We start from the raw sequence: 23067 nt of genomic DNA, 5'->3' as shown, positions 1-23067 counted from the left end.
GGCCTGGAAGGGAGCCCTGGAGGCCCAAGCTCTTGCCCCACCCTGGTCACTGGTGACTGCCTTTCTCAGCTCGGCGGGCAGCTCCATCCAGACCCACGGGCGGGGCCGGGGGGATTGCCAACCACCTGCATTTCTCACCACTCAAACCTAGCTCCTCCTGCATGTGTTCTGTGGGGGTCACCATGTGCCCAGTCCAGGCTGGGGTCACCGGTTGCTAAGTTTTGTGGGTGGTGGGTAGGGGCAGGGGAAGAGTTGAAGGCTGGGCAGTGAGGCTCCTGTGCTGTGTGCCACTCGGGAGCGGTCGGGGGCTGCGACATCAAGCTGCTCCTTGCCAGGGTCAGAGGCTGCTGAGCCTCTCGGGAGCACAGGGCAGAGCTCCCAGTCCCATTCTTCCCCAGCTCCCTGGACGTCAAGGACAGGGGAAGAGCGCCCATCTGAGCAAGTGATTTTCTCCCTTCTTTTGCAGGACAAGGAAGACGGGGAGCCCAAAACCAAGCAGCTCAGAGAAGGGGAGGAGGAAGGCGAGAAGCACAGGTGAGGCCCGTGTGCAGCTCATGTCATCCACCTCGTTGCTGACAGTCTCTACCCCCGTGCCCTGTGCCCCCCACTCCCAACCCTCCACCCTGCACCCCCCACCCCCGCCGCCCCTCGGCTGCCTTGTGCAGGTCTGAAAAGCTCGCCCTTCCCCCCCCCAGTCGGAGGCTTTGCTCCCTTTCCCCCACTGGCCAGCTGGCTTTTACGTGGCCACCCGCAGATTCTTCCCAACCCTTGTTAAGGTTTATCCTGGCGTGTTCCCCAGCACCTGCAGAATCAGGTCCAAACCGTGCCTGGCATGTTCGTTTTGCCGGGGCTACCCGGCGTCATCCAGCCCCTTCCCGTTCCCTGTAACCCCTCTGGCCCTTCGGCGTCTCCTGAAGGTGCCCTCTGCGTGTGCTGTTCTCCCAGCCTGGGTTCCTTGTCCTCCCCTCCACCTTCCACGGGTCAGTCCTGTGGAGTTCAGCTCGGGGGCTGCTTTGCCTCAAAAGTACCTGTGAAACATTGGCAAACCCACGGTGTGGGGCGGGCAGGAGCTGGTTGGTCTTCATGAGCTGGGGAGAGCCTTCCTGCCCGCCTAGCACTTCCATGCCGGAGTTCCAGGCTCTCGCGCCCTCCCCCCCACGCCCAGCCTTGAACTCAGGCCACAAGGCCAGCAGGGGAGCTGTGCTTGGGATCAGACTTGGTCTCTGAATGGACAGGTCACCTTGATGTCCTCTGTCCTGAGCAGTTTCCTCAAGGCCCAGGGCTTGAAGGCGTCTGCTTGCATCGGGTAGTGGATATTGATGTCTGAAGAAAACTTCCCCGGGCAGGCTGTGCTTTGAGGGGGGATAGCTGGAGAGGGGGGACCCTCCCCGGAGGAGGGAGCAGGACTTCCTGATGCCAGGGCCTTATGTTGACCTTACCAGTGTGAGGGGAATCTCCCCGGGGGCGGGCCCCTCATCTGGAGCTGATCTCAAACCAGACGGGGCGTCTTCATCCCCCAGGGTATGTGTGAGTGTGCTTGTGTGTGTGTGCTTGTGTGTGTGTGTGTGTGCATGTGTGTGCACTTGTGTGACTTGCACATTTACAGAGGGGGTTCACACCGCCCTCACAGACAGCCCCAGGGGGTCCTTTCCCCCTCGCTTGTTCATCAGAGATGGGAACAGCTCTGTGCTGAGAGGTGGGTGGTGCTGGGACCCCGCCACCTTAGGTGCTGGACTCTGTGCTTCCCTGTTGGGTCTGGCCCCTCCACCAGCACCTCAGGGGGCCCTCACTGGTGCCCAAGATTATGGCTGCGTCCTTGCTCTTTTGCCAGGTGACCTCACATGTGTGGTTTGCGGGTGCATACCTGAACGGTTTCCCTGTTCTGTGGGACCTGCTGGGGGAACCTCTGGTTTTCTGCTGGTTTGTTCTTACTTAGGTTCTCAGTCGATCGCTGGCTAGAGCCTAGAGTCCTGATTTCTGGGCTGTCTTTGCTTTGCTGGGACGTCAGTGCTCTCATCCCCTCCTCCTAGAGGAGAAAGAGAAGGGTCAGTGGTGAGCAGGGTCATACGGTAGAACAGGTGATTGTTGAGTCGTGGGATTGAATCTCGAACATGGTGTCGACGGAGAGAAGAGCAGACTTTGGCATTGAGAACAGACAGGGCAGGAACATTCGTATGAAATTCAGAAACCCACACGATAATAGAGGTGTTACTCGTTCCACAAGTCCTGACTTGATTGCTTCCCTGATTTGGCCTGGGAGGTGGCTGGGGACAAAACACCGCCCCTGCCCTCATGGGGCACATGTTCTCTGGAGAGGGATAGACTGGGAAGAGGGCAGTGGAGTGGAAGCCACGGGAATGGGGCCATGCCCGTGGACGTGCACCTGCTCCCACCTTCAGGTTCGCTGCTGGGAAGCTGGGAGGAAACAGGATTAGGGAAAGGCTTTCACCAGCCACGATACACCATTCCTTTAACAAAAAGGCAGGCGGGGGGCGGGGGCAGGAACAAACCTGTCTCAAAAAACGGCAGTGTTGCTTTTGTTGAGGAAGAGAGCACAAGTGTGGTGTTATTCTCTATTTCTGTGTGCCTGAGAGATTTCATCACAAAAACAGTGTGAAAAGAGAGGGCCGCAGGGCCCCAGGTTCCTGTGCGAAAGCTCTGGGTAAGAGAGCCCTGGTTCACCTTCTAGGCCTTAGTGAGTCATTTGTGGCAAAGCCTGAGACCCCTCTGAAGTCCTTTCTTGAGCCTGCAGGGGCTGGTCAGGTGAGGGCCGGTAGGGGAGGCAGGAAGACCCGCTCAGAGCTGCCCAGAGACCAGACCTGTGGGACACTGAATTGAGTTCTACTTCCATCCTGTTCTCCCACTTTTCTGACGCCACCGTCTATAAGACAGGGTGTGTGGGGGACAGGTCTGGCCCGGGCATCAGGAGCATGGTTTCTGTGTTGGTCCCTCTGCTGCTCAGTCACTGCCTTGTCAGGAAGCCCCGCCTGAGCCAGGCGTGGAGCTGTGCCTGAATTTGTAGCCCCCCAGGAAAAGGGGACTCTCTTGACTTGAACAGGCTTAGAGCAAAGGGGCCACCCAGGTTATTCGGGAGGGCAGGGCAGGGGAGAACTTTAATAGTCCCTGTACCAAATGGCCAGACCCCTGTGGGTTTAAGCCCAGACTGCAGGGTCTGGGGTGTGGCCTTGGGCTTTCCAGGAAGAGCCTGAGGCCGTAGAATCTGGGTCTGTCCTAGGCAAGAGGGGACCTTTCTCCTCATCGGTACCCGAAATCTGGAAAGGGACTCCCAGCAGGATGCTTATGGCTTGGGAGCACACTCCACAGAGCCCCTAAGCCCCAGCCCCTGCCATGGCCCTCTCTGCCAGTGGGGAGAAGGGGCCACCTTCCAGTTCCACCGAGGACGGGGGCGGGGGTGGGGGCGGAGATGATCTCAGAGGCCAGTTAGCAGTGAGCATCTTTGCTTCCTTGGCTCCTGGGAAGTAAGAACAGTCTGTTTTGGTCCAGGTCGGCCCTCTCTGAGCCCAGGTGCCAGATGGGCACCTCTGTGGGCACCAGCCCTTCTGAAGTGTCCTGAGAGGAACGCAGGGCCCACTCTGGGCTGCCTTCAGCCAGGGGCAGCAGGACAAGGCCTTACGGAGAACATTCCTCTTGCATTGGGTCTGGAATCTTAGTGGGTAGGTCTTGGGCAGAGAAGGCTCAGAGGCATGAGCTGCAGGGTGGAAGGGTGAGTGGGGTAACCTCTTATTGGGGAGGCAGGACAGCGCAGGCTTCGTACAGGTCCCTAGAGCAGGGAGGGAGGGTTAACCTGGTGGCCCTGTAGGTGCTGCACAGGCTTATGGGGGCTGCCCATGTCTCTGGCTGGTGATGAACTTCCAGATGGACTTCCCAGATGTTCATCATGTGCTTCTGGTTACACAGACACGACTGAGCAAAGTAAGAAAAAATGAGACCGTTCTCAGCAGCGGGGCCCCAAAACTGTAGAAACCAGGCAGATGGAAGGAGCTCGGGGCTTGGGAGCAGCTCTGGGTGGGAAGCCAGGCCCGCCAGGTACTAGCCTTGTGGCCCTGGCCAGTCCCGTTGCTTTAATGAGCCTCACCCGAGTATCTCCGGCAGAAAGAGGGGGAGCACAATAGCACTCGCTTCTCTGATGGGCGCAACAAATACCATCACTTTCTGTCTGGCTTATGCTGGGCTCTGGGCAGAAAGAAGTCACTTTGAGGCTCTCCTGAGAGAACTGAGGGACTCCAGACGCGTGGAGAAGGCAGAACTTTCACACAGGCTGTGGTCATTTGGCAAATGCGGCAGTGGCTGGGGAGACAGCAAGGGGGGTGGATGAGAGAAGAAGTAAGGCTGAGAAATGAATCGTTCAGGTCCTTCATGGGACATCCCCTCCACCCCTCGATATAGGTGAGCTTCGGCGAAGCCGTTGTGTGCCATCATTTAGCAGGTGCGGTGTGGGGCTGGGGCAGGAGGCCAAGGAAACCGGAGCACCCAGCAGGATCGGAGGCGGGCACCCCAGGGACCTCACTCCTTGCCTGCCAGACTAGAGAATCACCCCTCTTCCTCTCTGCCTGGGCTCCTGCCTGTTTGCCTAAGGACACTTCTCAGAATCTTAGGCTCTTCCGGTTCCTTTGCCTTTCCTTATAAACTAGAATTGGCTCGTTAATATCTATCTTTTAAAAAGCTTGCTAGGATTTTGATTGGAATTGCATGGAATCTGTAGATCCATTATGTCTTCTTAAAATCTGTATGACTCTCTCCGGAATAAATCCTGCCCTGTCCCCATACAAGCAAATCCCCACTGGGGTGGGGAGTCAGTCCCTTGAAGGCAGACCAGCCCAAGCCAGGCCCTGTGGGAAGGGAAGCCATGTTTGCCTTCCCAGAAGGCCTCTGCTTGTTGTCTGGGCTGGAACCGCTCTCTTCCAGCCACCGTCCCTGTAGCTGACTCTGAGGGGCGTCCCAGACTCCTCTCTCTCTCGTTCTTAAAAAATATTTTATTTATTTATTTGACAGATCACAAGCAGGCAGAGAGAGGGGAGGAAGCAGGCTCCCCGCTGAGCAGAGAGCCTGATGCGGAGCTCGATTCCAGGACCCTGGGATCATGACCTGAGCTGAAGGCAGAGGCTTAACCCGCTGAGCCACCCAGGCGCCCCTGAGACTCCTGTCTTAACACAGCCCCTTGCTTATGGCCTTGGTGAGACAGGACCCGGCAGCCCTCGAAAACTGGCCCACCGAGAGGGGCTTTTCTGTTTTTTTTAAAGCCTTGGTCACTTCCTCCTGAGGGCAAGTCAGCTGATCCGTGTGCCACAGTTGGGTGTCTGGGGGGAGGGTTTTAGCAGAGAGTCACAGCCACGCTGGCATCGGGGAGGAGGGAGAGGTGCTGCACACCCTAGCGGGCCCGGGGCAGGAGAGCGGGTCTTGTGCATGCCTGAACAAGCAAGCCTCAAACCCTCAGCCCCCCGCCACCAGCTCCTCCCTCCTCCTCCGGATCAAGGTGTGCCCCCAGCTGGAGCAGTCCCCACGCAGGGACAGTCACTCACTCTGGACTGGCTCACAGGCTGCTACCACAGAAACTGGGCCCCGAGCCATTGTTCTTCAGGATGGAAAACCAGTTCTTCAGCTCCGTGTGGAGAGAGGTCCCACCCCGGCTGAGGCCCGGCCCGGGCCTGGCCCAGTGCCCGAGCCCTGCAGGCTGGCAAGTGTTAGGCCTTCTCGTCTGCGAGCTGGGTCTCTGGGACAGTGTCTTGTGCTTTCACAGCCATGATGTCACCTTTATCCCACTCTCGTGGTGATCTCGGGGAGGCTGTCACCCACCCCTCCTGAGTCACCTCCATGTGCTCTGGGCCCAGTCCGTTGCAGTGGGATGGACTGTGGCTCCGTGGGTCACCCTGCTTCTCCTGGCCCTGCCACTCTGGAGTAGGCCCTGGGTCGAGGGACAGTGAATCAGGAAGAGGACTGGTGTAAGAAGGAGGTGTTCACCATTCGAGCAGGCCAGTCGCTTCCCTTCCATGCGGTGGAACCCGGGAGGGTGGCTGGGTCCTTTCTGCCTGGGAAGAAGCCCTGATCTTGTCGGTCGTGATCATCAGGGCTTCCCAAGCCCTTCCCATGAAATCCCCCTCCCTCCTCCGGGAGCAGGTGTGTTCCGACTGCGAGGTGAAGAAACCTCACTTCATGCAGGTGAAGCGACTTGCCCACGATCTCCCAGCTGAGCTGAAGGGGTCCAGCGCTGGAAGTCATCCCCAGCCCCTCTGCCTGCAAACTCCCAGGGCCCTGCCTGTTCTGTTCTTCCGCCTTCACCCTCCACGCCTCTCCCAGATGTGGAGGCACTGGGGGCCTTTGGCCCGTGTGCACTCGTGGCTCGTGGCTGGGACCGGTGGGGTGGGCATTAGGGAGCCTGGGCAGCAGTGTGGTGAGAAGAGGTTTCAATCGGGGCTTACAGCTCGGGGCAGCCCCATGGGGTTGAGCACCATCTACCTCCCCAGCGTGGCCTGTGGGACAGGTGGGGCCCAGGAGGGTGGGAGGTGGTGGGCTGTGCAGGCTCCCGGCCCCCCCGGCCCCCACCGCCATCTGTCCCCAGGCAGCCGGTGTGGCCAGTTCAGGACTCATCCTGTGTGCCCTTTGGGATTTGGCTTGGCTGCCCAGACCTTTGCTGTCTCCTCTCTTAAGATCTGAATTGATACTTAAAGTACTGAAATTACAGGTTCCTGCTGTTTGTGACCTTTTTCCATACACTGTGTTCTGATCATCTTTTGATAAATACACTTCTTCAAACTCAGTGGCTGCTTATGATTTTTGGAGGGAGTACTGCTCCTCGTTTCTTCTTCAGTCCTTGCTTTTCTTTTTCTTTTTTTTTTTTTTTTTTTTAAAGATTTTATTTATTTATTTGTCAGAGAGAGAGAGAGAGCAAGAGCGAGCACAGGCAGAGAGGCAGGCAGAGTCAGAGGGAGAAGCAGGCTCCCTGCGGAGCAAGGAGCCCGATGTGGGACTCGATCCCAGGACGCTGGGATCATGACCTGAGCCGAAGGCAGCTGCTTAACCAACTGAGCCACCCAGGCGTCCCAGTCCTTGCTTTTCAGTACATCATTTGTTTCTAGTACTTCAGATGCCCGTCAGCGGTGCGTTTTCAGGTGGGGTGGGTACGGAGCCCAGTCTGGAAGTCTAGGGAACGTGGCCTGGGCCCTGCAGACTCTTGGGTGGCAGTGGGTATGGACCACACGAGCCAGATTTGGCAGCTCAAACTGGGCAGAGGGGCCTGAATTAGCTTGTACTTGGCCCTGGGCATGGCCTTGGCCAGCTGCTGGCTGTTCTGAACCATCAGGGACTGGAAACCTGGTACCCTTGGTGGGCCTTGGGGCTGACACAGTGGGGTGAACTTGGGTGGGGCTTCTCACCCCTGCCCAGCCCTAGTGCTTTTGGCTGCCCTGTTTTTAAGACCAGGCCCGACTGCCTTTCTGTTCTAGATTTCTAAAGCCCCTTTTCCTAACGCCCGTGACCCACTGTAATGTCAGGGGCTGAGGGAGGGTCCTGGAGGCTGGGATCTGGGGAGGGAGGAGGGGTTTCAAGAATGGTGCTGTGGGCCACGCTCCAGAGAGGGAGAAGATGCGGGTATGGCCAGCATGATTTTTTTCCCTTCACGAACACAGAGGGCCCGGAGCGCAGGCTGACCCGGCTGCCGACCTGGGCAGGACTCCTGGGCCTGCTGTCAGCTGGCCTTTCCTCTTCCACGTGACTGCAGGTCCCTAAGGAACTTGGTGAGGGAGGCTGGGGTCTGCCTTGAGGCCAGACACCTGGGCTGGGATTCTGGCTCTGGCTTCTCCCGCCCTCTGTGGCTCTTGGGCACATCCATGAGTCTCTCTGTGGACTGTTTTCCACATCTGGGAAGTATCGGTAACCACCTGACGTTGAAGGGCAGTCCCGAGAGGCAGCGCGTGGAGGGTGTTCCTGTGGAGAAGGAAGCCTCGTCCCATCCATCTTGCCGTGCGCTTTGGGGTGGGGCTGGACATCAAGGGCAGGTGGATACGGGAGCTCCCACCCCTTTCCCTGAAGCCCTCGGACGAATCTTTGGCCAGGGGTCACATGAGAGGCTTTGTCCGTGGGATGTGGCCTTGTCCGGCACATGGTCTGTTCTTGTGCCACACTTTCTCTGTCAGTAGGACGGGAGGCCTGGGGCAGGTTGCTGGCAGGGGGGGGAGGGGGTGGCCTTTGACTGCCCTCTGTCTGTACCTGTCCCCATAGTGTGGCCAGCGTTGCCCTTTGGGAGGACAGCTGGAGTACAGTGTCTTCTGCCCATGAGTGGGGAAGCCGCTGGGCTCTTTAGAAGTTTCATTTGCTATCAGGCCAACCATCAAGTTTCCCGAATTAAACTGCTGAGCAACCACCAAACAAGAAATCGCTACAGTCCATCTGTTTCCAGTGTCCGTGTTCCATACCAACCTTGTACTTTACTTCTAGGGACGTTTCCGGGTGTTCTGATGACACTGTCCTGAGCTGGACCACTCCCCCCGCCCCCTGCTCCCATTGTGGCCACTGTCTGGATGGGGTGCTTGCAGTGTCCTCTGGGGGACTCCGCCAGAAGAGAGCCCAGAAGTGTCGGCCCCAGAAGTGTCGGCCTGGGGTTGTTACAGATGATGCTACCAGAAGCATTTCTGTGTGGAACATTCGGTTTTGTTTGATCCTGTTTTGATCCTATTTCTATGGTATAATTTCCCCAGAGCAGGCTTATCAGGTCATGGGGTTTGAACACTCTAATCTGTCTGGAAGGAAGTGACCACCAGCCTCCGGAGCACTTGTGAACCGTTTGGGACAGTTGCTTGTCACCTTGTTTTCACGGGCCTCAGGGGTCTGGACTCTGGTAGCCACAAACCAGGCCTTGTCTACAATAGACATGGGGGTGAGCGTGCTTGTGCAGAGCCCAAAGCACACAGAAGGTTTGTTGTGTGTGTGTGTGTGTGTGTGTGTGTCCATCCATCCCTGGAAGAGGCCCATGGCTCCGGACCCCGGATGTGCAAGCTGAAAGCCGTTTGTGGTCAGAGCTACTGTCTTCAGCCAGGGCTGGCCTCCAGGACCTCCCAAGCCTGTCTAGGGCTTGATCTGCCTTGTGTTCAGCTACTGGGCTGCTCTTTGGGCTGCTCCCCACCTTTCTCTGGTTCTGGAGGAGCCTGTGTTGGCACAAGAGACCTAGATAGCTGGGTGGGGTGGGCTGTGTTCTGAGGGCCCAGGGCAGGGGCTGAGGGTCTGGTGTCCCCGAGTGTAAGGCTGGGAGCACGGATAAGGGCAAAGTAGGCGAGGGCTAAGAACCCTCCATGAGCAGTAGGCTTTCTCTGAGACCCGCTTGCCAGTGAAAGGGTTGGACCTTCCAGATCATCTGGAAACCTCCTTTAATGTGGACATTCTAGAACTCTCTTCCTGGGCAGAGTTTCATATTTTACAGAGAATACCAACTTTCTCCTCCCCCTTCTCTTGAGGGACATGTGTGGGAGGCGATTTCCCCAGAATCTCCCTGGCCAACCCACACCCGGGGTCCCCGCAGCTGGCCTTGAGGGAGACCTCACAGTGGTCACTGATCCTGCTCAGGCTCTTGCTAGGTCTCCTCAGATACCCAGGGAGGGAGTGGAGGAGAGAAGATGGAAACAGGCATTTCCCCTGTTTAAGGAGACACCGTAGGATGTGAACGTGGGTATCACGTTTGTTTGCTTTGCTTACAAACACAGCAGAAGGCCCTGAGGAGTTGGCTGCCCTGGCCTGGCCACATTCCTGCCCTTTGTGAATCTCCTGGGCACAAATTCTCTGCTTCACAAGCACTATAAGGCCCAGAGAGCCCCCAGGCCGCCAACCACGTGCCCTCGCTGAATTCTTCTGTGGAGTGGAGATAAATGTGAGTTGGCAGTGGAGTGCAGGAGCTGACTTTCTGGGAGCTTGTAGGGCAGGGTATGCGGGACAGCCACGAAAGGGCCATGTGCATGGGGTGTGTGGGCTGCTGCAGAGAGGGGAGGGCCGTGGAGGGCCAAGGGGAAGCACAGGAGAGGAGTCGTCTGCTGTGTCTTGGGGTGGATGGCCATCTTTGGGCTGCTCAGTATGCCATCTGATTGAGTTAGGTCTTGAAGCCCAGGGGCAGGAAAGTGTAGCAGACCAGGCTGGCAGTGATCCAGGAGACATTTGATTGGAAAGTAGGCTGTGGGGCCAATGGGGAATGAGGCCAGGACTGTGTGAAGAGGCTGAGCCTTGTTTAGGGGACACAGGGGGCACTGGATCAGAGAGGGTGAAAATGGGGGTACCCAGATGGCTTCTGTGTCTGCGCCCGCTCTGTAGAAGAGATAGGCTCAGCTCAGACGATGGCTGCCCACATGGAGGGACCTGGGGGTGGCCCAGGGCATTTGCACCAGGCTGTCTCAGTCAGTAGAGTGTCTGACTCTTGATCTCAGGGTCATGAGTTCAAGTCCCACGTTGGATATGGAGTCTAATTAAAAAAAAAAAAAAATCCATACCATTTCTCATGCAGCCAGTCGTCCCCAATGCTGCATTTTTGATCCCAGGGGTCATTATGAGTATTTTGTGCAGTGTCAGTATTCTTTTAGATTTCCCTGCATATTTACTCTGTCTCATGCATTTCATTTCTTCTGCAATTCCTTCTACATTCCTTCTGCAGCTGACTGAAGGAAATGGTTTTACTTCAGTTAAAAGCATTCCCCTTAGTATTTCTTGACAGATTCCCTGACGGCCAATTTTGCTAGTTTTTCTTTGAAGGCTTTTTTTTTTTTTTTTTTTAAGATTTATTGTTTATCTGAGAGAGAGCACGCAAGCACCGAGGAGGGTAGAGGGAGAGGGTAAGAGAATCCCAAGCAGATTTCCCACTGAATGTAGAGCCTGATGGCAGGCTCGATCCCACCACCCTGAGATCATGACCTGAGCCAAAGTCAGGAGTCAGATACTTACCTGACTGAGCCACCCAGGTGCCCCTTTATGAAGGCCGGTTTATCTCGATTTATCACTCTGGTGCAATATTCTCATGACTCCTGGCCTTGGCCATGTATCACCATTGTCTTACGGTTTCCATTGTTTCTGTCGAGAAGTCAGCTGTTAGTCTTAAGTTTTCCTTCGAAGGCCATGTGTCTACCTAATTTAAGAATTTATCTTTGGCATTGAGTAGTTTGATAATGATTTGCCTGACTGTGCTCTTTTTGGAGTTCCCAGTGTTTCTTTCATCTGTGTGTGGCTTGGCTCAATGTTTTCCACTTATTTTGTGAAATTTTCAGTTATTATCTCTTTAAATATTGCTGCTGGGATTCTCGTTACATGTTATGTTAGCTCTTTCTGCCACATCATATGAATCTGTCCTGTTCTTTTTCATATTTCCCAACGTTTTTTCCTTTATGCCTTGGTCTGGATATTTTCTGACTGACCTTGTGGTTCCCTAATCCCCCCTTTCGTTGTTCTAAGCTCTAGTGGAACCCATTTATTGAGCTCTTTTAGCTTTGGTTAGATTTCCAGTTGTAGAATTCCCATTTGATTAATTTTTATAGTTTCACATTCTCTGCTGCAGTTCTCCATTGTGTGAGAGGCCTTCCCAAACTTTCATTAATTTGTCTTGTATTTCATTTCTAGTGAAATGAATGAAATGAATCTCCTTTGGGTGTATTTCTGGCATCTTTATTTATGTTTTTTCCCATGACTTTGGTGGAATCCTGGATGTTGTATATGAAAAGTCCTGGGGATAATTTGGGGGTTCTGAATCATTTATTTTCTTCCGGAGAAAATATATTCCAGCTTCTGGCAGGTGATTTGCTTATGGATGCCCTCACTCACCCTCTCAGGACTTAGGAGGAGGCTTCCTTCCTCGCACTGATGCAAACTTCTGTCTCTTCAGCCCATGGGTTGGCGGGAAGCTCTGCTTGGGGTCTCCGCTTTTTAGCCTCTGCATGTAAGTAGGTGCTTTAAGGGAGAAGAGGTGCCCAGGGTCAGCCTCACCTGTTGCACTGCCCCCCCGCCCTGTGATCGCAGCCCTTCCAATCCTGGTTGCCCAGATACTTGTCCAAGGCTAAAGATTGGATTTTTTTTTTTTAAGATTTTATATATTTATTTGACACAGAGAGATCATAAGTAGGCAGAGAGAGAAGGGGAAGTAGTCACCCTGCTGAGCAGCAAGCCCAATGTGGGGCTTGATCCCAGGACTGTGAGATCATGACCTGAGCTGAAGGCAGAATCTTAACCCACCCACGCCACCCAGGCGCCCCTGTTGTTGCTGTTTAAAGATTTTATTTATTTATTTGAGAGGGAGAGCATGAGCAAGGGGAGGGGCAAAGGGAGAGCAGGCTCCCCACTGAGCAAGGATCCCGATATGGGACTCGATCCCAGGACTCTGGGATCATGACCTGAGCTGAAGGCAGACGCTTAACGGACCAAGCTACTCAGGCGCCCTTGTTGTCAGGTTTTTCAAGTTGTTTGCAGAGGCAGGCGGTTAAACCTTGGTCCCATGTTGGAAAGACCAGGCCCTGAGCAGAACCCATTGCCCCCATGACCTGCCCCAGAGGCTCTTGTCCCATGTCAGTGATAGGCATAGGGGAGGGCTAGTTAACTGCGGATTAGTGAGAGGCAGTCTCTTCATTAGGTCTTACAGAGTCAAGCAAGGAGGGCTCGGACCTAGCTTGAACAGCTGGGCAGTATCAAGTTTACTGTTTACTGATGTGGAAACTGAGGCCCAGATAGGACAGTCCCACAGTGACCCATGTGTCCGTGACTCCTGGACCCGTACTCAGCTCCAGAGGCGCGGGGGCAGCAGGCAGCGGGGCTGCTGCGGGACACGGGGGTGCTGGGTGGCCAGCCCCCTAGCTGTGCTGCTCTTTCCTGTTGTGCTGCCTCTCCCTGTCCCCCTGCCATGTCCAGTGTCTTCCAAAGCCTGAGCAGCGAGGGGGCCAGGGTGTGGGCACTCCCTTTTGCCGTGAGCCCCGGCACAGTTCCCAGTGGCCTCCCCTCTTGCCTGCTGATTTCTCACACAGCCCTGGAGCTGGTTTCTGAGAGTGATAGGGGTTTTCTTTCTCACTAACCCCTGCAGTCTTCTGCCCACACCCAGTTTCTCTTCCGCTTCTCTCCCCACCCTGTTGTGAACGAAAGTACCTGCACCAAATCACTCATGGCTTTCTCTCCTGGTGCCTCTGTGGCATTTGCCAGTGGGCCCAAGGGAGCCATTGGCGGGTAGAGGACAGGGTGGGTTTCCCCGCTCCATAGAGGAGGCGGCCTGTGCGAGTGGGTGGCAGGATTTCTGCATGCAGGCCGTGCCTGCGCTGCCTCTCGGGGCCCTGGCAGAGAAGGGCACTGGGTGGGGGGCTGGTGAATTAGGGGGTGATTGGCATCAGAGAGCTCCCCAACTCAGACCATTGCCACTTGCTCAGTGTATGGCCACAGACACCTGCTGCCTTGGCTCTAGAAAAGCTTGCTGCCCAGGGACGTGAGTGGCGTTTTTGCCCAGTATAGGCAGTGTTCTGTAGGTGATGGACAGTGGGAACTCTCCTGCTGGGGAAATAGGCCCTATCCTGGAGGTCTAGGACTTCAGAGGGGTCAGCAGTCCTTGAGGGGCTCAGAAGAGGTAGTGAAGAAGGAGGAGCCCCAGCCCAGGTTTCCCTGGCTGGTGTGTCAGGGTCACTTCTGCTTCCTCAGAGCTGAAATGGTCTGGCCCACAGTCTCTGGTTTTTATTAAGCAGCAGCCCCCAGGAACTGCTCTGCCACCCTGTGGGCTTGGCCAGGGCCACTTCTGCTGCAGGCAAGCTTCTGGGTGGGGGCGTGGGGTGGATGAGCTGCTGAGCCAGGGCGGCCCCAGCAAGTCCGTGGTGTGGCCCACCCTGCCCGAGGGGACTGGCCAGGCAGGCCCACTTTGTGATCCTGGCCCTCTTCCCCCCTCTGGCTCCTCTGCTGTCACAGAGCTCTTGGGGTCTTTCCAGGAGCACTTTAAGGAGCTCTTGCGGCCTTGGGGCTGGGCTGTTCTCCTGGCTGTCCTGGTGGGCCTGACTCTTCAGCCTCACACACCGTTGTTCCTGTCCTCCGCCCTGGCTGCCTGCCCCTAGCACAGGTGCACCCTTGCCACCAAGACCTGAGTTCTGCTCCAGCGGCTCCTGACCTCAGAGGCTCTGAGGAGGAGGCTGGGTTTGGAGAACCTGGTGACCACCGGGCTTTGTCCCTTAGGAGAAACTCAGTCCAGGAGCTCCGGCCCTGACTTCAAGTCACACTGCAGCCACTGCCGTGGGACCTCATGATAGTAGTGCAGCCTCTTGGACCTGCAGGTCCCGTAACTGTCAAATGGAGCTCCTCCGGGACAGGTGGCCTGTGAATGCTCTCCAAGGCTCCTCAGCCCCAGCTCTGGGCGAGGGCAGAGTGGCCCGCCCAGCTGCTACCTGGCAGGGGATGGGACTGAGGTTCAGAGACGGGGGCCTGTCCCCATGAGTCTTCTGTTCCTGTGCTTTCCCTCTTCACCAGGCTTTCTCCCGAGAGACTCCAGCATGTGTGGCTTCCTCACGGTTTGATTCCTGTGAGGAATCTGATTCCTCAGGGTCTGATTCACAGCCTTGGAGGTGACCGAGGTGGCCACGCCCTCCGCTGCATCGCCTGTTGTCTGCTCTCATAGGGAACTCAGGCTGCGGAACTATGTCCCTGAGGATGAGGACCTGAAGAGGAGGCGGGTGCCCCCAGCCAAGCCAGTTGCAGGTAGGTGGGCTGCGTCACTCCAAGTCTGCTCTGAGACGCCCCTGGATGCCTCCCGCCTCGGCAGATGTCGTGCTACCTTGGGAAATAACCAGCAGCGCCAGGGCTGCAGTCAGGCTTCTAGGAGCCTCCGGCCCCATCTCACGGCTGTGGGGCATAACCCATGATGAACCACAGCAGAGGCACTCAGGGCACCCGAGGGCCTTCTGGGGACCTGCGAGGGAAGAGGCCACGTCCCCTGGGAGGACCTCTCTGGGCTGAGGGATGGAAGTGGCCCTGGGGCCCTGGGACAGCAAGGGCAGTGGGAGTGGGGGGGATGGTCCTGTGGGCGCCTGGGGGTTCGAGTGAGACCCCGAAGAAGAGCAGAGTGTTCAGGCGCTCAGAGGGCTGTGGGCAGACACCCGCCGGGCGCAGAGAAGGGGAGAGGCGTTCATGCTGGCAGGCGAGGGTCCGGCCCTGAGGCGGCCCATCTCCCGCGGTGTAGGGAGCGGCTCAGTAGCCAGGAGCTTGTGGGAAGGCTGCACACTGGAGATGCTGGGCGCCTCCTACCCCGGGGGTCCCTGGCCCTGTGTTTAGCCTTTGTGTTACCAGTTTTGAATTCTCCCAAGTTATAAATGAGTAATTGTTTATTTTGAAAATAGTGAAGTGTTGCCCGTTCAGTCACAGCCCAGTCTGGTTCCCCATGTTGTTTGCCCCGAGATTCACATGCTTTCCGGGTGATTTGCTTCATGGTATGGGCCGCACCATGATGGGGACAGTAAGGCCGGACAAGGGAGGGGGCGGGGAGTGGTCCCATGCCACTGGGTCAGCACCTGTGTCTGGGGGGAAGTAAGGTAGGGCTGAGAGGCCAGGAGACAGCACATGGCCACAGTGATGGGGGTCGGAGGAAGCTCCTGGAGTCCAGACTTGTCGTCAGCGCTACTGGTCTCTGTCCTCACGGGGGTAAGGCCCTCCTGGTCTCATCACCCATAGGCCCTGTGCGTGGTCAGCCACGGGGCGTAGCTGGGAGGTGTGTGAGGACAGCTGTTCCCCAGGTCACACACATCCAAGTGGGATGGAAAGAAAAGACACCTGGGTCCCGGCCAGTCCAGGGCCCAGAGGACACCCTCAGAGCCCAGGAGCCCCTTTAGAGTATGGGAAAGCTGGTCTCCTGGTTCTTCACAAAACCGTCTGTGGAAATACGCAGGCAGTGCTCGCATTTCCCAGCAGGGGAGAGTACCAGCCTTGCGTCCTGGCTGGAGGTCTGCCCCGGCTGGAGGTCTGCGCGCTGTCTCTTCTGGCCGTCCAGTCCCGCGGCCCCTCCTTCACCCCAAGATTGCTTTCATCCTGGGAACCCCAAGCCCTTCCTCCAGGGCTGCCTTTGCAGTCTTGGTCTCTGGAGGTTGGGAGCCCCGCGAGAGGGCCAAGAAAGCCCAGGGTCTCCACCGGTGGGTCCCCGTCCGCACCCTCTCCCCGTCCCCCGGGCTGCAGGGTGCGCCCCATCGACTGGCGGCACCTTTCCGACCTGCCTGTGTGGTTGTCTTGCACCCTCTAGTGGAAGAGAAGGTGAAGGAGCAGCTGGAGGCCGCCAAGCCCGAGCCCATCATTGAGGAAGTGGTGAGCGTCCTGAGTCCTCCGGGAGCCCACTGGGGGCCGTCTCTGCTCCCTCTCGCTGCCCCATGCTCCTCTCTTCTGCTTTGTCTCTGCTGTCTTTGCACTTCTGCGTTCCCTTTCCGCCCCGCTCTCCCTGGCCCTCTCCTCCCTCCCGCCCTTGTTTCCCGCTTTCTACCTCTGTGCCCTGGGGCTGGGCCCCTCCAGTCCTGACCTGCGTCTGCTTCCTCCCCAGGACCTGGCCAACCTCGCGCCCCGAAAGCCTGACTGGTGAGCGCTGCCACGTAGGACTAGCGTGGACTGACTGGCCACTCGTGCCGGGCACGGCCCTCCGGCTGGGCCTCTCCTGCCCTCAAAGCAGGGAGATGGACAGTGTGGACACACAGCTACATGAGCTAACAACTGCAGAACCTCCTGGCAGGACATAAAGGGAGCGTGAGAGAGAGGCCTGTGGGGGCGACACCTGGAGGGCGGGAAGGGGCCCGGGGAGAGGGAGCAGCGGCCGTCCCCTCCAGAAGTCCCTTCTGCAAGGGCGAGGATCCAGCCCACCTCAGATAGTTGCATTTGAGCAAGGCCAGCCGTGGCCCTCACAGAGCCACATGATGGAGGCAAAGTGATGGGAAGGGCAGACGTCAATTTCTGTCCCAGTTTGCCACCGCCTGTCCTGTTCTGCTAGGGCCTCAGTTTCCTCTCCTGTGAAAGGGGACTGCGTGTCCTTCCCCAGTGCCCCTGTGACCAGGCTGATACAGAGGGTGAGAGAGGGCTGTGTGGCCTGGGCTTGTTTTGCTTGGCCTTGGGCCGCATCCCTGGCATCCGCAATCCTGTGACAGACACGGCCCCACTGAAGGTGTTCTCATTTGTTGAAACAAAAGCATGGGGCGTGCATCCTAGGAATCCCAGAGTGGGGAAGATGGGCTGTGTGCGCGCTTCTGGAAACTCCTGCTGGCGAGAGTGAGCATGTGGCTGGAGGAGGAGCAGGACCCACAGTGAGACCAAACCAAGAGGGCCACCCTGAGCAACCATCCACCCTTGCAAACCTTGACTCGGGCCCATGGTCGGTGGGTCTGCAGCACCAGCTGCTGCCTCAGCGGGCCAGGGCCTTTTGGCCGATGCCGGGTTTGGGAGAGTGCAGAGAGGGGGAGGGTTAGGTCCTGGCTGCCTTGCCAGGGTGGTCTCCTCAGGCAGCTGAGTGTGATTCCTACCACTACAGGGGCTTTGGGAGGGGAGGGTCCCAAGGCCACACCAAGCCAGATCTCACCTTCCGCCTCCTCGCACCTGCCTCCTACAGGGACCTCAAGAGAGACGTAGCTAAAAAGCTGGAGAAGCTAGAAAAGCGGACGCAGAGGGCCATTGCCGAGCTGATCCGTAAGTACAGGGCCTAGCAAGGTGGGGTCCCTGCCCTCTGGGTGGTGGCCCAAGCACAGGGCCCCTCCCCACTGCTTCTGTCTATCATCCATCCAGGTGAGAGGCTAAAAGGCCAGGAGGACAGCCTCGCCTCTGCAGTGGACGCTACGACGGAGCAAGAGGCCTGCGACTCCGACTGAGGCACGCCTTATCCTCCCACCCCCACCATCATGCCTGTCCTGTGGGCAGGTGGCCTTGGGCAAGGGTGGGGGCTGGGCTTGCTGTTACCTCCCATTTGGCTCCAGAACTACACTGCCCCACCAGCCAGAAACCTTTGCTTGGGGGGAGGTCAGCTCCTTGTCTCCTGAGTGGCCCTCACCATGCCTAGAGGGACAGAGCCAACAGCAACCCCATGGGCTTGCTGTGTCTGTACATATTTGTGTAATTGGAAATTTCTTTTATCCCTAGAAATAGAAGCATGCAGACCCATGTGTGTGGCAGAAACCTATTATATAATTTTTGGGTCCCTGGGGTACTGTGGGTTTGGGCCCCAAGACAGGACGGCTGTGAGCTGAAGCTTCACACGAGGAAGTCCTGTGTCGGACCAGGCATGTCGAGGCTGGAGGAGCGCAGAAGGCCCAGACCCCACCTTTTGAGTCTGGGTCCTGGTCCAGTCAGGAGGTCATGTCAAAACCTGTGGTGACAGGGAGAGTCTGAGAGGCTTCTCTAAGCCCTCCCACAGGCCTGGGCCTTGCTGGAGTATGTGGCCAGCCTGGAGAGGCTCCCACTCTGTGTCGGTCCTCTGTGGCTCCCCTCACAGTGTGAGAGAGAAGGGAGAGGCTGGGCATGTGGAGGGGGTATGCTGGGTCCTGGCAAGCCTCCCTCCCAGGTGGAGCCAGATTCAAGGCTCCTGGCACTGTTGTGTCTCACTCTCACAACCCCCAGCGGTTCCCGTTCCTGTGTCACCGTCAGAGCTAGACTGTGGCTTCCTTGGGACGGGGCCCCTGCACTGGGGGGTGGGGGGTGGCTCCTAGAGACTAGGGTATTAGAGCCTGGTTTTGGGAGTGGTCTTGGGCCCTAGGTCCCCAGGGTCCTGGCATTGGGACCATGAGCCTCGTCTGTGGTCCTGACTATCCGGAGTGACTGGCCACAGCGCTGAGTCCAGGTCCCCATGGCCAACTAGAGTTTCATTTCCAAAGTGATAACACGCTTGAGCTGCCTGCAGGGTTTCCCCTCGTGTGTCCCACCCCCAGCCGGTGTCCTCCCAGTGCATCCTGCCCTCTGCTGAGTTGGAGGAACATTGGCCTGACTCTGGTGGACAGTGCCAAAGACCCAGGTCACAGAACTGAAGTGAGTGCATGTGCCCTGACACCAGCACGTTCATACAATGAAGCAGATTCTTTCATCTAAAAACTACTCTGAGGAGGTAACCTGTACAGGAAGGGAGCAGGTCTGATGGAGGGCCAAAGCAGTAGGTGGCTCGGTGAGCAGCGGACAGGCCCAGGACTCTGGTTCCCAAGCAAGCCGGGGTCACACCTGCCCATGGGCGGCAGGGCTGGAGCCAGACTCCCTCTGCCTCATGGCATCTGGAACCGGCCTTCCCTTCCTGGGAATAAAGGACAAGAAGGTGCCTCCAGGCCTAGGACTGTTGTACAAGCAGGGTGCTGGTCTGTGGCAGCGTATGCCTCAGACTCCCGGTGAGGCTCCCACTCTCTTGATGGTGCTGGGACTAGCATGTGGCCAGTCCCACAGAGTGGGAACCCTGAGAGCTGAGGAAAGGTTTGCTTCTGCATTTACAGCTGTGTATGACTACAGAAAATCGGCGTGCACGGAGAGGGCAAAACCAACACCATCACGCATGACGGGCGCATGAACAAAAGTTACAGAATATGTGAGGAGACCGGTGCCTTGAAGAAGGGGTACCACCCCACCAGGTGGAAGAGTTGATCCCCAAGGAACTGAAACCATGACCTCCTTACAGACTTTAAAATGAACGTTGGTTTTCTCGCCGGAGATAAAAGAGGCACCCAGCTTCCCTAACTCAGGAACTTAGGTAGGAGGAAGATCTTGGTGGTAATCTTGGAAACAAAGAAAGTTTATTAAAATAAGTGACACACACAGACACACACGCATACGTATGCACGCGCGCACACACACACACACACACACCATAAGCAACTCACTGGAGGAGCTAAGTAATAACAATCGGAGGAGGGATTGATCAGTTTAAAGTTAGGCGGAAGCCCTAGAAGGCGGCAGTGAGAGCAGGTAGCTTGGCAAGTGGACATAACTGCCAGGTGTCCGTGAGTGGGTGGGAGATCGGGAAAAGAAAACCGGAGAAAAAAGGAATGGCTGACCACTTCTGTCTCTGGCATCCTGGGACTGCAATGGCCCGAACTGATCCTCCCTTTGCAAACAGCTAAAAATACTAGGTAAATAAATAGTTACAACAAATACTTTTAAAGGCCTCAGTGACCAGACAAGAAAGTAGAAAACACTCGAGCAAGAGGGTAGGAGAAGCAGCAGAATGCTTAAGTCTGACCTCTGACTTGAAGGTATGTGACAAGCGAGGTGAAACAGCATTGGTTTTCGGGGTGCTCGGTGCCTGGGGCCAAGACAACTCACTACCTGTGCATAATGAGGGGTCTGGTACAAGAACCCTCCAGAAGGCTGGGGCTGCAAAGGGCAGAGCCCTCTGTGAACTAATAATAGATCCGCTCCCTTGGCATCCTAGAGGAAAACTGATTCTTGGCACTGACTGGAATGAAGAAAGGTCTCCTTTGAGAACTGAGCCAGCCCCCACATGGGTTTGCATGTGAGAAACCTCAAGCCAAGAAACAGATCGATAACCTAAAATGAGAAGCTAAGAGATAGGGAGGATAGAGTGAGAAGAGCTACATAACATGTGATTAGAGTTCCAGGAGAGAAAAAAGGCAAAAAGGAGGCAGATGTTTTATATATATATATATATATATATATATATATATATATATATATATATATATATATATATTTATATTTATATTTATATTTATTTTAATGGCTGGGAACAACTCTTCAAAATCACCAATCCAAGGAGGTCAGCATATCTCAAGCAAGGCAACAAAAAGAAATCAACACTCGAGAGAAGTTCATATCTCGGTATGGATGGTGATTAATTAGGTATAATCACTTTTTGACTACTCATGACCCAAACACATTTGTGCATTTTTTGTATGTTTATTACACCTTAGTAAACAAGTTCACGTAAAACTTTTTCATATCTTAATCATCAATTCCTGCTTCAAATTCCATACAAAACTCAGTGGCTGGGGCGCCTGGGTGGCTCAGTGGGTTAAGCCGCTGCCTTCGGCTCAGGTCATGATCTCAGGGTCCTGGGATCGAGTCCCGCATTGGGCTCTCTGCTCAGCAGGGAGCTTGCTTCCCTCTCTCTCTCTCTACCTGCCTCTCCATCTACTTGTGATCTCTCTCTGTCAAATAAATAAATAAAATCTTTAAAAAAAAAAAAACAAAAAAAACAAAACAAAAAAAAAACTCAGTGGCTTAAAACAGACCTTTAGTATTGGACCGTTTCTGCGGGTCAGGAATGCGGGAGTGGCTTACCTGGGCAGTTGTAGTTTGTGGTCTCTGAGATCGTGGTCAAGATGTTCCCAGGCTGCAGTCATCTGAAAGCTTGGCCAGGGCTGGAGGCTGTGCTTCCGGGATGCTGTCCACCGCCAGGAAGGCTCATAGAAGCCCGGTGTACATGGAGCCCTTGCCACATGGCTCTCTCCATAAGGCTTTTGTGAGTGTTTGTGTGTGTGCGTGTGTGCGCACACACGCTGTGGCAGCCGGCTTTCCCCAGAATGATCAAGCCAAGACAGAAAGTAGGGGGAAAGTAGGGCCTTTTATGACTTGGGCTTGGAAATGATACTCTGCCACGCTATATTGTTAGAAGCAAGTCACTACATCCAGTGACTTGGGAAATAAGTCCAGCCTACACTCAAAGGAGAATTAGGTTCTACATCGGGAAGGGAGGTCTAAGAATTTGTGGGCGTATTTCAAAACCACTGCATACCTAGAGAGTTAAGTGCAATAAGTTGGCAAAACAAAAAGGGCAAGAAAAGATGTTAAAATAAGAAACGATAACATTACCTTTTAAGGAGCAAGACAGCAGATGTCTCAGCCGCAGCCGGTGGTAACTAGAGGGATACCTGCCTGTATTAGCGTTAACGAGACGAAAGAAAGTTGTCAACCTACAGTTCTATACCCAGAGAAAATACCTTACAAGGTATTTTTAGACAAACCCAGAGATTTTGTCACCAGCAGACTCAAATGGAAAGAAAGTCTGTTTTGGGGGTAATGAAAATACTGCACAATGGATTGCAGTGGATGGTTTCACAAATCAATGGATATGCTAAAAGCTGTTGAATTTGTACACTTTGAGTGGGCAAAGTGTAGGCGATGTATATTCTCACTAAAGCTGTTCTTAAAAAATGAAATAAATAAGCATTCTCCTTTTTTAATTTTAATTTTTATTCTTTTTTAATTTATTTATTTGACAGATTACGAGCAGGCAGAGAGAGAGGGGAATGCAGGCTCCCCGCTGAGCAGAGAGCCCGATGTGGGGCTCAATCCCAGGACCCTGAGACCACAACCCGAGCCAAAGGCAGAGGCTCAACCCACTGAGCCACCCAGGCGCCCCAGCATTCTCCTTAAAAAAAAAAAAAAAAAAAAAAAAAAAAAAAAAAATCTATAGGATGTCTTGAGATTGGAGTGAGACACGATCCCAGATGGAAAATCTGTTATAAGTAGGAATGAAGAGAAATAAAGTGGAAATCTAAATAGGTGTCAACCTTAGGAAATGAGAATGTTCTATGGGGTGAAAGTAAGACCAGGGCTACTAGAGTATGTGACAGTAGGGGTATTTACACACTCCTGCCCGAGGTGAGATGTGGTAGGGATTATAACCCTCCACGGAGCTCAGCTCATTCGGGAAGAGAGAAAAGACTCCATCTAGACCCTAGACCCTGCTCTACAGGCAGGCGGACATTTCTAGGATCGCCCTAATAGAATAGAAACGGTGTACCACTTCCAAACAGTTAAGGGGGAAAAAAAAGAAAAAATAATTACCCAAAAGAAGTTCAAGAGCGAAAAGAAAAACGTAGGACAAGTATATGAATCCAAGTACATCATTAATTATAGTCAATGTATCAAACCACCTTTTTAAAAAAGTCTGATGCTATTTTTATTTATTTATTTGTAAAAGTTTTATTCAACAGAGACAGTGAGAGGGAACACAAGTGGGAGGGTGGGGGAGCGAGAAGCAGACTCCCCACAGAGCGGGGAGCTCGATTCCAGAACCCCAGGATCATGACCTGAGCCAAAGGCAGACACTTAATGACTGAGCCACCCAGGCGCCCCTCACCCACATACTTTTTAATTTTTTAAAATTTTAATTTATGT

General features: G+C 55.1%; 1 protein-coding gene across 2 annotated transcripts in view; it reads left to right on the top strand.

The window, feature by feature from the left end:
• Positions 1-20591, top strand: part of CCDC12 (coiled-coil domain containing 12) — a 54511-nt gene extending 33920 nt beyond the window's left edge. The window contains exons 3-9 of one of the 2 annotated variants that reach the window (XM_059160725.1): positions 467-534; positions 14612-14691; positions 16223-16284; positions 16514-16548; positions 17567-17643; positions 17740-17823; positions 19422-20591. In XM_059160725.1, the coding sequence (XP_059016708.1) occupies positions 467-534; positions 14612-14691; positions 16223-16284; positions 16514-16548; positions 17567-17643; positions 17740-17822 (405 nt within the window). In that variant the 3' untranslated portion in view covers position 17823; positions 19422-20591. Of the gene's footprint in view, positions 1-466; positions 535-14611; positions 14692-16222; positions 16285-16513; positions 16549-17566; positions 17644-17739; positions 18112-19421 lie in introns of those variants that run through there. The other variant, XM_059160724.1, reaches the window with a different exon arrangement.
• The last annotated feature ends 2476 nt before the right edge of the window (positions 20592-23067 follow it).

The sequence above is a fragment of the Mustela lutreola genome, chromosome 2, assembly GCF_030435805.1.
Source record: "Mustela lutreola isolate mMusLut2 chromosome 2, mMusLut2.pri, whole genome shotgun sequence".
NCBI lineage: Eukaryota > Metazoa > Chordata > Mammalia > Carnivora > Mustelidae > Mustela > Mustela lutreola.
Note: the sequence above shows the minus strand (reverse complement) of the source record. Positions and strands in the feature narration are given on the sequence as shown.